Here is an 11,826-nt window from a genome sequence, read left to right as displayed (position 1 = left end):
GGAGCCTCTCCACGGTGTCACACTTTGAGAGAGGAGCTTCTATTAGCACGCAGCTCATTAACTGTGACACTGTTCAGGCCCACGTTTCAGGAAACGGGCGCCGGCTCGTCTTTGAAATCTGAAAATTAATTCGCAGTTCATCGCCGGTGATGTGTGCGAGAGAGGGAGCAACAACCTTCATTTTATGGATCTCCGCAATTAGATGATGAGAGAGATAAAGGGGTGTTCAGAGGGAGGGGAAGCCTCGTTCTCATCTCCTGTTTGTGCTCCATCTGCATTCCTGCTCATTAATCTTTGCTAATCTCCTCCCAGGCTGAGAAAAACATCGACAAACTGTTTCAGCAACGCAAGGTCAGACACACAGGGAGGCCTGAGGCGTGGTGAAAATGACCCCTTAACGGACAAACACCGACAGATACCAACCCACACACAAACACAAACACACACTGACAATGAGGAGGGAAGATGAGTGGAGGGAGAGGAGGGAGAGGCGGAAACAGAAAAGTTGACCTAAAAACTCTCTCTGCCCTCGAGGGCCGAGAGGAGACTGTGCTATTTTTCAGATTCACAGGGAGGAAGATGTTCTGTTTCTCCTCTGGAATCAAATACATCAAGACTTTAGTAAAAAAAAAATTCTACCAACGATGCTGTTTAACTCACACTTTAAAGCTGTTAAGCGACACACTGAAAGCTCAAACCACTTCGATGTGGATGCTTGTTAAAGCGACTAAGGTAAGATATTGCAATCAGAAGAAATCAGAAGCGGAAATGTTCTTCTATCTACTTTTTTTGGCCTTTTCTTATATTTTAGGATCTGAAAAAGTACAACAAAAACCTTGCTGATTTGCTCCCTATGAGGTTTCAGCTAGACGCCACAAAACAGGCTGTAATGGCTGCAACATAAACCTCAGAGGGAATTTACCCGATCTGTGTCTGTCCAATAAAAGTTCTTATTTTTCCCCCTGACAGGCTCAGATTGTTATTGTAAGTGTCTGACAACGTTACAGATATTAAACCATGATGCTACTTTTGAATCTTAGCCCTGACATCTCTCTCTTCAAAACTTCCAGACTCCATTAACATGAACAGACGTTTTACCTTGCGGAACATTAACATTTCTTGTCTGCACCATAAACTGTATAAAACAGGGGTCTCCAACCTTTCTTCATCTGAGAGCTACTTTGAAAAAATGAAAGTGGCCAAGAGCTACTGGCATCAAATCGCTTGCATTTATTTACAGAGCACACATCAGCTGAATTAAGCTACTGTTTGTACACCTGTGAAATTTCAATAAGCCAATGCTTATTAATAATTTTAAATTCACATCAAGGTCCAAGATAAAAACATGAATATTTTCCACTTCTTATTGCTCCAGAGCAACCTATTGGAGACCCCTGGTATAAAACATGGACGTAGTCTCAATGACGTCATCCTCTGGTTTCTGAAGAGAACTGAAACCGTACTTTTGATGGATTTAGTAACATGTGAAGAGGTGGAGCTGAGGCGGGCCGTTAACTGCACACAGATAAAACGAGTCCCTAATTATGATCGTTTCTCTTTGGCAGAATATAATGGAAACAGATGAGTTATAAATAGTTATATAGTTGAATTTCCTCTACGTTAAAATGTTAAGATATCTAAGAGTTAATAGAAAGAGAACTAGTTAGTGAATGTGTTACATTTAAAGTTTCACAGACATTTCATGACATGTGGAGAACTGAACGTTGCAATGAATTGTGGGAAACTAGACTGAGGGATGGTAAAATAAAGAAGAAGAAGGGAACAACATGGAAGTGACACGGCACACAAACGGAGGAGATACGGCGATCGGAGCCGACCAATACCTTTCTTCCTTGCTGCAGTTAGCGTTTGTGATATCCAAGCTTTTACTGAAAACAGATTTGCTAAAAGGGGGCAGACAGAAAAAAACCGAGAGACAGACAGAGAGGCAGTCACATAAGGGGAATCCTAAAGAACAGCATGCAATGTTTAAAAAACAAGACAGAACTTATAACCAACTTAGCACTTTAACATGAACAAAGAAAACCAGCGTGGAACACGGAGAACTCAGAACATGCACAGACTGAGAGGTCAGAGGACGAACAGGAGGAGACACACGCTCATGGATCATGCTGAGTCAGCGGGACATTCGACACGCTCCCTCACTGTAAAGAGGAACTCTTTAACGCTCAGGTGTACGCCCACAGAGCGGCGGAACAAAGGCTCTGTTACTGTAAGACGCTGTGTGAAGCTGATCTACAGACTTTAAGAATACCGCTAGTTTAACTCAAGAAAGAAAGAAAGAAAGACGATGAACACAAGAGGTGGAATAAAAAGAAGAGAGCTTGTAAACAGTTGATAACTGGACTCATATCTGACAAACCGAGGGGGGGGTCTAATTCAAGTTGTTTGAGGTTCACAGCAGTGAAAATCAAAATACAGTCAAGAGAAGTATTTCCTTCAGAGGTCAGCTCTAACGGCTTCAGACGGCTCAGATAAACAACGTGTTTACTTGTTGACAGAAACAACAATCAGCAGATTCTGTAGGTCATCCACTGTGACTGACTTAAAGACTTAAAGAGACACAAAAGGCCGAGTGGAGACTTTAAAGAAAACAAGAAGAGTTAGGGGTGCAGAGAATAACGCCACGAGGAAAGCATGCAGCTTGCACTGTGTGTCTTTGTTTCAACGTGCTCTGGTAATAAGGAGGACAATCATGTTCAGGCATGGAATATGCACAACACATACAACACCCCGAGAACCTTTCTTAGCAAGACAGGAGCTCAGACTAAGGTCCCGTGTCCACCTAGCGTTGTATCAACCTTCTTCAATGAGGAGAGAGCGTTTGCATCAGCATGCGGTGCCCAGCGTCTTTTCTTTCCCCCGATGCATCAGTGCACCCCTAATTTTTGAACTCCCTTTTCAGACATCAGGAATGTGTGCAGTGAGTTGAGAAAACTAATCTTGAGAGTATGGAAGATGCACTCTGTTCACACCTTTGACTTATGATTGGGAGAAATGGCGAAACACTTTACGCCTGGAGGACGATGATCTCATAATGAAGACAGAGGAAGTGTGTTTGATGAGATCTGGGACTGATGTTTTTAACAGTGAGGACTCATTTTGTATTTCTTATAAACCACTGTGCAGCATACAGCCGTCCCTGGTTTGAACATGGTTTTCGTTCATGTTCCTTTTAATGAGAAACTGAAAGTTTGCCTGTGGCCTTGTTATCAAAGATCAAGGACACGTTTTGTCTTCTTTTTTGGGATATTGGGTTGAAGACGGGAATGATGTCGTTATTATGACGGTATCTACAGTATGCTCTAAAAACTAAAAACATGAGGACTCTCATATTTTCCGACCTTGTCCATGCTCTTCCAAACAATCCAACTATCAGCAGCAGCTTGAAGCACCACCGTGCAGAATCACTCCGGCCTCACAGCTTCTTAAATCAGGATGCTTCTTAGTCCTCTTTGACTGCATGCTCCATGCACACTTCACACACACAACGCACAAACCCGACAGTCCTGTTCATGCACTTTTTATCAGTTCTTTTGATTTCCCCAGCAGAGGTTAAGAGCGCACTGTTAGCCTCTGGCAGAGCAGGAGCTGAAGTCAGGACTTGTGTGATATATACTGAACATCTTTAGCCCACAGAGAGAGGAGGATGTGATGTATTTAACCTCAGCTCTGTGAGGAGAGGAGGATTTACAGCTGAGGACGGACTCAGAGCGGAGCTGACGGAGCTCAGTCAGGTGAAGAATTGAACTGAGGTTGTGCTGAGGGCAAACAGACGGAGTGTGGGACATCAATCTGAGGGAGAAGCTGCACCTCCTCCTCTCCCTCCTCTGAGATCAAATACATTTCAGACCAACACTGATAACACACATCATCAGAAACACTTTGGACAAAAGCAAATCTCCTCGGCTGACCTGCATTTCTGTATTTCTCACCTCTGACCGTGCGTTGCCATGTCGATGGCTCGTCGTACAGGTACAGGAGACCCCCCCTCTGTGACGCTCAGCACCTCCATGGACTTCCTCTCCGGTCTTCTCTTACCGTGACGGCTCAGCATGGGCGAATCCACACGCTTCCTGGGAGGGTCTGCTGAGCAAGCAATAAAGGACAAATAGAAATTAACTAATCAGAACACCAAACTCCAAAAGTTATGCAAAAACTCTGATTTCTTCTGTCTGTTGTGTTCGGCTTTAAAATTGTCACCATTGTGTTGCTGACATAAACTTTATAAAAAAAGATGACATGACAGCTCTGCAATATTAAAGACAAAGCAGTTAGAGCTCCCCCTGCTGACTGGCGGCAGAACATGTCATACATTCCTTTTCTTCCATTTTAAAGGAGCAGTATGTAACTCTGACACCTAGTGTTTAAAATGGGTACTGCAGTCCACATTCTAAACATTGTAGAGAGCTGTTCAAGTGCAAGTCAGTGTGCTGCCCTAAACACAAAGTTTAGCTGATTTTAGGAATGTAATTTGTTTTGCAGGTAATCTTTCTAACGCTGAATGACTTACTGACCTGATGGTTGAGAAAGTTTAAACAAACTGTGTGTAATCACGAGTTATCCATGAATATGTTATGCTCTAATCGTCTCAGTGTATTTTGTGGAGTTCAGTTCAAATTGCATACCGATCTCGTTGCGTGGCGGCAGGTTCTGGTCCTCGTGGCTCGGATATCTCTCTTTACGATCCAGCAGCAGGAAGTAGATCATCTTCTCCTGGTTGTCTCTGGAGAGAGAGAGGACGATGGGACAGTCGGTCATGAGCTGAGTGCACATCACTTTGTTTAAGAGCGGGGCAGGTGAGATGCTCCATCATCAAATGACAAATTAAACAGCAAAATTCATCAAACTGACAACTTTTAACCCTTCTCGTATTTTTCTCTGCCCCCATCGTCAGCTCTTTCCCCCGCCCGCCCGCTCTCAGGTTTTTATCTCCTGTCGCCTCCCCCCCCGCTCCTCCCCCTCACTCACTCCTCAGACAGCAGGTCTTTGGTCAGTTTGTCCTTGTCTCTGAAGCAGCCCAGAGAGTGCATGCTCTCCAGGACGTCGGGGTCGATCTCCTCGGCTGCAGCCAGCATCCTGATGGCCACCTTCCTGGGGACGGGCTGCTCGGGCTCCGGCTCGTTCTTTCCCGCTCTGCAACAAAACACACAAAGCTAACCGACAGGCTAACACTGGCACTGAGATTTATCAGCACATCTCTTGTAGGAGTTTTTTCTATAAATTTGAATCATGTCAGGGATGAAACTCTATTAACAGCTCACTCTCAAAGATACCCGCTTCTCCTCTGAGAGGCTCACAGCACACATATGAAAAACTATTTTTAATGATTGTACTATTACCCTACATATCTCTTTAATAATCTCACTTAATGTGGTCATGCTGTCAGAGGTTCAACACAGACAGAAACACTTCAAACAATGTGTACTTACAGGTACCATGTATGCTTCTGGATCTGGTCCAACTGTAACAGAAAAAAAGAGGACAAGAGCAATTTTAATGACTCATTCATCAACAGGAACAGTTATGTCTACATGTGAAGTCTGATGCTGTGCTCTCAGATGGAAACACTGAGGTGGTGGTTGGGAAGATGAACTTTCTTTTAATCAGCAACACTTCAACCAATTACAGCACAGATATGTTTTCTCTGTAAATCGTCAAGAGCCTCTGTTGGGAATGTTTTTTCATCTGCAGGTAAGTTCAGGTCAGAGCTGTAAAAATAATAAATGAGCAGTGATGTCATGCAATGTGAAGGTGGTGATTGGCTGGTTAAGGCAACTTGACTGACCCTCTTTACAAGCTGTAATCACTGAGCTGAAACATGAAGAAGACACGGAGCTATGATTCACTCATGCAGCTGTTCTTTCAAAGTTCAAATAACTGCAGACAAAAATAAAAAAACAAGTAACAGCACATCATCTAAATGTAGCCTCTGTCCTTTCTCTTTTCTACGTTTCTATTCTGAGACCAAACTAATCCTTGGCAAGAGATGAAAAGATTTTATGCAGAGTGAAGAAGCTGCAGGGGCCAGTCACGGTGCAATTCTGCTAAATTTAGCCCGAGCAGTCCCTCAGGCAGCAGACTGTACGGATGCAAACAGAGCACGAGTCGACTCATGCAGGATCTGGGCTCGTTTCCGTTCTGCAGCAGGGCTGCTCCATCGGTCAGGAAGGTGAGGTGAGGTCAGTAACATGACTCACCGTGAGCCTCTTGCCGGCGTCCACTTCGATCATCCCGCGCAGAAGGTTCTGACAGTCCGGAGGGATGAAGTGGGGCATGTGGAAAACTCCCAGCTTCACCTTCTCCAGAAGATTCCTCAGGTTGTCGTCGTCGAAAGGCAGGGCGCCCTGAGAGAAGGAAACCTCAGTGTTAGTGTTTGTTTCGCTTTATTTACAGGGATATGTAACTGAATGTTTCCTGAGTTTTTAAGATATTCACACAGAAAAAAACTGATTAAAGAGTCAAAATGAAAACAGAAAGAAGAAAAGTCATCTTCCAACAGAAAAGAGAAGTAAGTAGGGGATAAAGGGGGAAGCGTTCTGGGGCCCACCGAGGTTAGAAAAAAAAAAAACATGGTCCATCTGAATTTGAAGCAACAATGACAACATTTTATTTAACACCTTCATACTCACCATGACGTCTTAAAGCAACAAAAAACACATTTTATTTATTGTTGCTTCAGTAAGATGTAACCTGTTTCAAAATGTAAACCTCCTCTTCTTCTCTGATTTGAGCGGGCCCAGTGAACTTCACTGTTATACCAGTTATATCGTAATGAGATCGGTCGCTCCAGAAACCTGCACAAAGTCAGGACGCCAGAAAAGAAAGAAAAAGAAAAGGAGGGAGCTGGCTCGGGCGTTTGACCCCAACAAGAACCTGTTAAACTTATTTCAGTCAGCTTTAAAGACTGATCGGAGGGCCTGATTCACACAATTGAGTAGGAGGTCATGGGAGTCATTAGGGCTCCATTTGGGAGCCATGAAAATCCAGATTTTATCCTGGACAGTCGATGTTTAGAGACATGAAACAGGTCAACAATGAAAACATCTGTCGGTCAGCAGATCACTGAGCACGCTGACATCGTTCTGTTGTCGTGAGTCGGCCTGTCAGGTGTTCACTCAGATAATCTGGATTTGACAGAGAGGTAAGATATCAGTCATCAGAGTCGGTGATGATGAAGCAGTTTGTGTTGCAGCCCGCTCGGCCTCAGCTCTGCAGCTGGTGAGCGCGCTCAGTGACGTGATGACTGATGCAGTTTCTCCTCTTTGGAGGCGAGTGCAGGACGGAGCCAGATGGCCGCTGACACTGCGTGTGTAATCAAAAGACGACGAGCGGAGAGATCTGTCTTCACATGATGACTGTGTTATGTGCTCCATCTTAATAAAGAGGAGGTGTGTGCTCGCTGTTCACCAACAAACTGTAGTTTAACTTCTTGGCTGACGTCTCGCTTGTCTCTGTCACGGTATGAAGTGCTGACATGAGAAGCTTTTGTTATGTGAGCTGCATTTCATTTGAGTGTTTCTCACTCTGTGACTGATCACGCTGCACGTTAATAATGAATTCAAACCCCGTAAGGGAAATCTCTAAAGCAGAAAAGAAGCAGATTTTTGTGAAAACACAAATGAGCTGGAGGATAAGTGGTTTAAACGTTTGTCCTGAACGATGTTCTCTGAGTTGCATCCCTCTTGAGAGGAAATGTTAGCTAGCATGATAAAAAGATCTTGATAATGATGATAGACTAGCTGCATGGTGGTACAGTGGTTAGCGCTGTCGCCTCACAGCGAGGAGGTTCTTAGTTTGAATCCCAGTCTGACAGGAGTCTCTCTGTGTGGAGTCTGCATGTTCTCCCTGTGTGTGCATGTGTGGGTTCTCTCCAGCTTCCTCCCACAGTCCAAAGACATGATCGTAGGAGCCATTTTTAGGAGTTATGAGGTGTAAGAGAAGAATTGCTCCAGCAGGTTTCACCTTTGGGTTCAGATCATAGGTAGGAACTTTCAGGTGTCAGGTGCTGCTAGACGGAGGAAAACTAACACTTTTTGGCCGCTACGGTTCATTTCTTGCATATGAAATGTATGAAGCTCACTGTGGGATGAGAAATAAATCTTCCACAAATGAAGAAGATATTGGACTGTCTTATTTCACAAGATGTTCAGGAGTGAAGCTAAGGCCCGTCTACGTAGCCACTCAGTGGCTTTACGTTTAGGCTTAGCCGGTTAAACGCTGGCTATTATTATTAATATTATTTAGCAGCCTGAGCCTACATATCCATATGTTGAGTCATATTGACGTTTGCAAAAATAGTCCGCCCCCACAAGGTCTTATGTGAACAAATCCGTCTCCTGACCCACTACGAGTCTGACACCCCGGTGTTAGATGAGAGAGGTGAGCAGATCGGTGAGTAAAGAGGCGGAGCTGTTTTTAAATGTTTTACTGGTACATAATGTGTTTCCAGCAGCCCATCTTCTATTCAGTCTCACCTCGTGTTAAAAACAAAACAAAGACATGAGTACTTCAAGAGGCAGGTCGGTCTGTGAGGTCACAGCGTCCTCTCTTCACGGACACGTAAGGGAAGCGTCTTTAAACGCACATATCGGACAGTTTGACGCGACCTTCAGTTCTGTTAGAAAGTGCATTTAGCGTTCCACCTTCAATTCCCAGAGCAGGTGCTGCTGTTTTTTTATTTTGTGTTGATTCATTTCAGTGACCTCAGAGAGTTCATTCAGCAGAAAGATTCGCCTCAGGAAAGAATCAACTTCTCTCTCCTCTGCAACGCTGCATCGAGTCAGAGGAGGCGAAGGCTTTTCCCTCCTCAGCTATTTTTTAATTAAAAGACGGACAAAAACAGTCTCCGGGGAAACGTTTAAACAGAAACAGTCCATTATCAGGAAACTTTCAACACTTTAAATGTTTAACTTTTGACTTTCCTGAATAAGAAAAGGATAAAGTGATGTGTCGACGGACGGCGTTTCCTCCGCTAGCGGCGCCCCTTTTTCAACACAATACCAATGTAGCCCAGTGCTTGTAGCGTTCGGCGTCCTGAGCGCTTTAACGCCTTCACAGCGCTCTCTGTTCAAAATAGTTCACCTCTTGAATACAACAGCGCTCGTCAATGCCACTTCTCCCTCATCGACAAATCAGAATCAAGACGGGGCGGGACTTCTAACATCAGGCGTTGTCAACAACAATGGCGGAGGAGACGCTTATCTGCCTCGTCTTTTGGAGGGAACAGTTTCCCGATGTAGAGCTGCTGATGACGTCAGGACACGACTCCTTTACATCGTCTTCATATTTTCTTTTAGGTGATATTTTCTTGAATTGAATCAAAGATTAAACACACGGAGCTTACTAAATGACACCTAATGGATATTATTGAGGGAAGCAGAAGTTAAGGTTCGTAACCTAGCAACAGTGAGCGCTGGTGAGAAGCGCTCTAAAACAGAGGTTGCGGGCGCCGCCAGCGCAAAAAAACGCTGTCTGTGCTCACAGGACTGTACTGTAGGGAGACTAACTCCTTTTAAAGGATATTCTTATTGGTTTATATTTGACCATGTGAGACGGCTGCAAAATGTTAGCTAACTTTGATCAAGCGTATTTACTTCAAGAAACAGTAAACAAATATCGAATTAAATGAGAATGGGGAAAAGAAAACATGAACAGGACGTGGAAAAAAGGCTGCACACTCAGAAGAAATGTTTGGCAGAGTTTTAAGGGTTCAGTGTTGTTCACATGTTATTGATGTTTACGTTCTACTCGTATGTGAAGTCTGTTTTAGTGTGTCCATAAACTTTTGGTAATAAGGTCGATTTATAGGCGTTGTCTCCTGTCAGCTGTCACTCACCACTAAAAGTGCAAACAGGATGACTCCACAGCTCCATGCATCTGCTTTCCTCCCGTCGTACTTCTCCCCCTGGAACACAGACAGAAATAAAAAATGAGAATCACATCATAAACTCCAGAAAAAGTGGCGGCAACATTCACACATTCGCACAACTGCAAATCACGCTGACTGCTCGGAGCTCTGGCACCAGACGTAATGGAAAAATCCTCCCGCATATGGATATTCCTGCAGTGTAGCATCAGCAATCTGCAGACTGCAGTGCAGGAGTTATCTCGGGATGAAGAGGTAGAATGTTCTTCTTCTGGTGCAAAAAAACCTCACTAATCTACCGCATGACAACTGGTCCACAGAGTGACATATGCACAGGGTAATATAACATTTATATATATATATATATATCATTAATCGACAAGGTGCATACAAATAAATAGTAAACATTTGCATAATTAAAGCCCTGTTCTGTTCAGGACATACACCCATATATTTAGCCTGTTCCTACATTTGTTTTGAGCTTTTGCAACTCTGAGGATACAAGATAAATAAGTCCAAATCTTGAGGAACCGACCAAAATGCATGGCTGCATGTCCGCTTAGGGCTTCTATCATTTGGCCATGAAACTGGCAGTCAGTGCAGACCAGCTCTCTTTGTAAAGTCTGATATGATTTGATGCAATATTGATGAAAACAAGTTGATTAATTGATTGAAAAAGAGGAAATAAGCCACACATTTAGGAACAGGAATGAGAGGAAACATGGACAGATATATGAAAGAATCCTTCCTTTAAGTGAAGTGTATTTCAGCCCGGTGGAGGATGGAGGACCGAAGGGCGAATGTGAGTGAGTGCAGGGAGGATGTAGGAGTGATGTAAGAGCCATTCAGAGCTCAGAGCTGCTTTTACTGTATGAAAGGCAGAAACCCGGAGAGCCGGAGTGAGAGAGAGCACTTACCCTGATAACCTCTGGGCAGGCGTAGTGCGGAGATCTGTAAGAGAGGCAAAGAGGCGGTTATGGACTCACACAAGTCTGCACACAACACTACACACACACTGTGAGGAAAACACAGCCGGCAGCCTCAACGGAGGGGTGCGTGACCAGGTGAATCTGAGGACAACTTTCTCTCACAAAGTCATCTAAAGGAACTCAAACCACTTTACCCCTCCTTTAAAAAAAAACATGAAAACACCAAACTTTTACAGCCTGATTTGGATTATTTTCCTGTTAGCTAAGTGAGCATTACATAACGTGAAAAGGCCTCGATCCAAATTCATGTTCTGATGGCTCATCCTGTTGAATAACGTGCGGCAACATCCAGCACGGATTCTCAAGGCTCTAAATTTAAAGGTTACTGCTTCAGAAAGGAGTAAACATAACATAAAGACATCTTACAACTGGAGCACAAACATCACTTCCTTGTGTTGTAAGCTAGTTTTATTTTCTAACTTTTATGTAATAGTTAGCTTGTGTTTGAAAGCTGCTGACTGAAGAAATGTTGAAGCTATTTGTACTATTCTTTTTGAGGCTAAAATACGTATTTATATGGCACACATTTGAAAAAATGCTTGTTCTGTATTTTTACCACTGCCAAATGGGGTTCCACAAGGTTCAGTATTGGGTCCCGTCTTGTTCACATTTCATATTTTCCTTTGGCAAATTAAGGTGTTTGTTAACAGATTGACGGTTAACGCAGCTACATTTTTGATAAACTGTGCCCACCTCTGATATGTACATAAAATAAGTACGGGACTAAACACATGCTATCAAGAGTGTGTCGTAGTATTCTAATGCCTTGTGTCCACCTGGTGGTTTTATTTGGGGAGGGGTGGGGGGGTAGAAAAGCGCTGGCTGTGCACTCTGGAGCGCTTGGATGAAGCTCTTATAACAAAAGCGCTGAACGTGCGTCTTGTCTCTATGACAACGGCAGTTGTATGACTGACACTGCTCTGTTGCTTTTTACTGCATGTTTTATAT

At 43.7% G+C, this 11,826-nt stretch overlaps 1 protein-coding gene across 14 annotated transcripts in view; it reads right to left on the bottom strand.

The window, feature by feature from the left end:
• Window positions 1-11,826, bottom strand: part of LOC132980801 (serine/threonine-protein kinase BRSK2-like) — a 575,981-nt gene that overhangs the window by 480,613 nt on the left and 83,542 nt on the right. For 8 of the 14 annotated variants that reach the window (XR_009674213.1, XR_009674205.1, XR_009674375.1 and 5 more), the window contains exons 6-13: window positions 10,807-10,840; window positions 9,860-9,928; window positions 6,222-6,368; window positions 5,454-5,485; window positions 4,993-5,157; window positions 4,650-4,747; window positions 3,957-4,110; window positions 1,845-1,904 (exon numbers count right to left, since the gene is read on the bottom strand). Coding sequence is in view for 3 of the 14 variants with exons in the window: in XM_061047215.1 (XP_060903198.1) it covers window positions 1,845-1,904; window positions 3,957-4,110; window positions 4,650-4,747; window positions 4,993-5,157; window positions 5,454-5,485; window positions 6,222-6,368; window positions 9,860-9,928; window positions 10,807-10,840 (759 nt within the window). In the remaining 11 variants the exon portion in view is untranslated. The remainder of the gene's footprint in view (window positions 1-1,844; window positions 1,905-3,956; window positions 4,111-4,649; window positions 4,748-4,992; window positions 5,158-5,453; window positions 5,486-6,221; window positions 6,369-9,859; window positions 9,929-10,806; window positions 10,841-11,826) is intronic. The other 6 variants (XR_009674218.1, XR_009674530.1, XR_009674224.1 and 3 more) reach the window with 3 other exon arrangements.

The sequence above is a fragment of the Labrus mixtus genome, chromosome 1 (assembly GCF_963584025.1).
Source record: "Labrus mixtus chromosome 1, fLabMix1.1, whole genome shotgun sequence".
NCBI lineage: Eukaryota > Metazoa > Chordata > Actinopteri > Labriformes > Labridae > Labrus > Labrus mixtus.
This window is presented reverse-complemented; position numbering and strand designations above follow the sequence as displayed.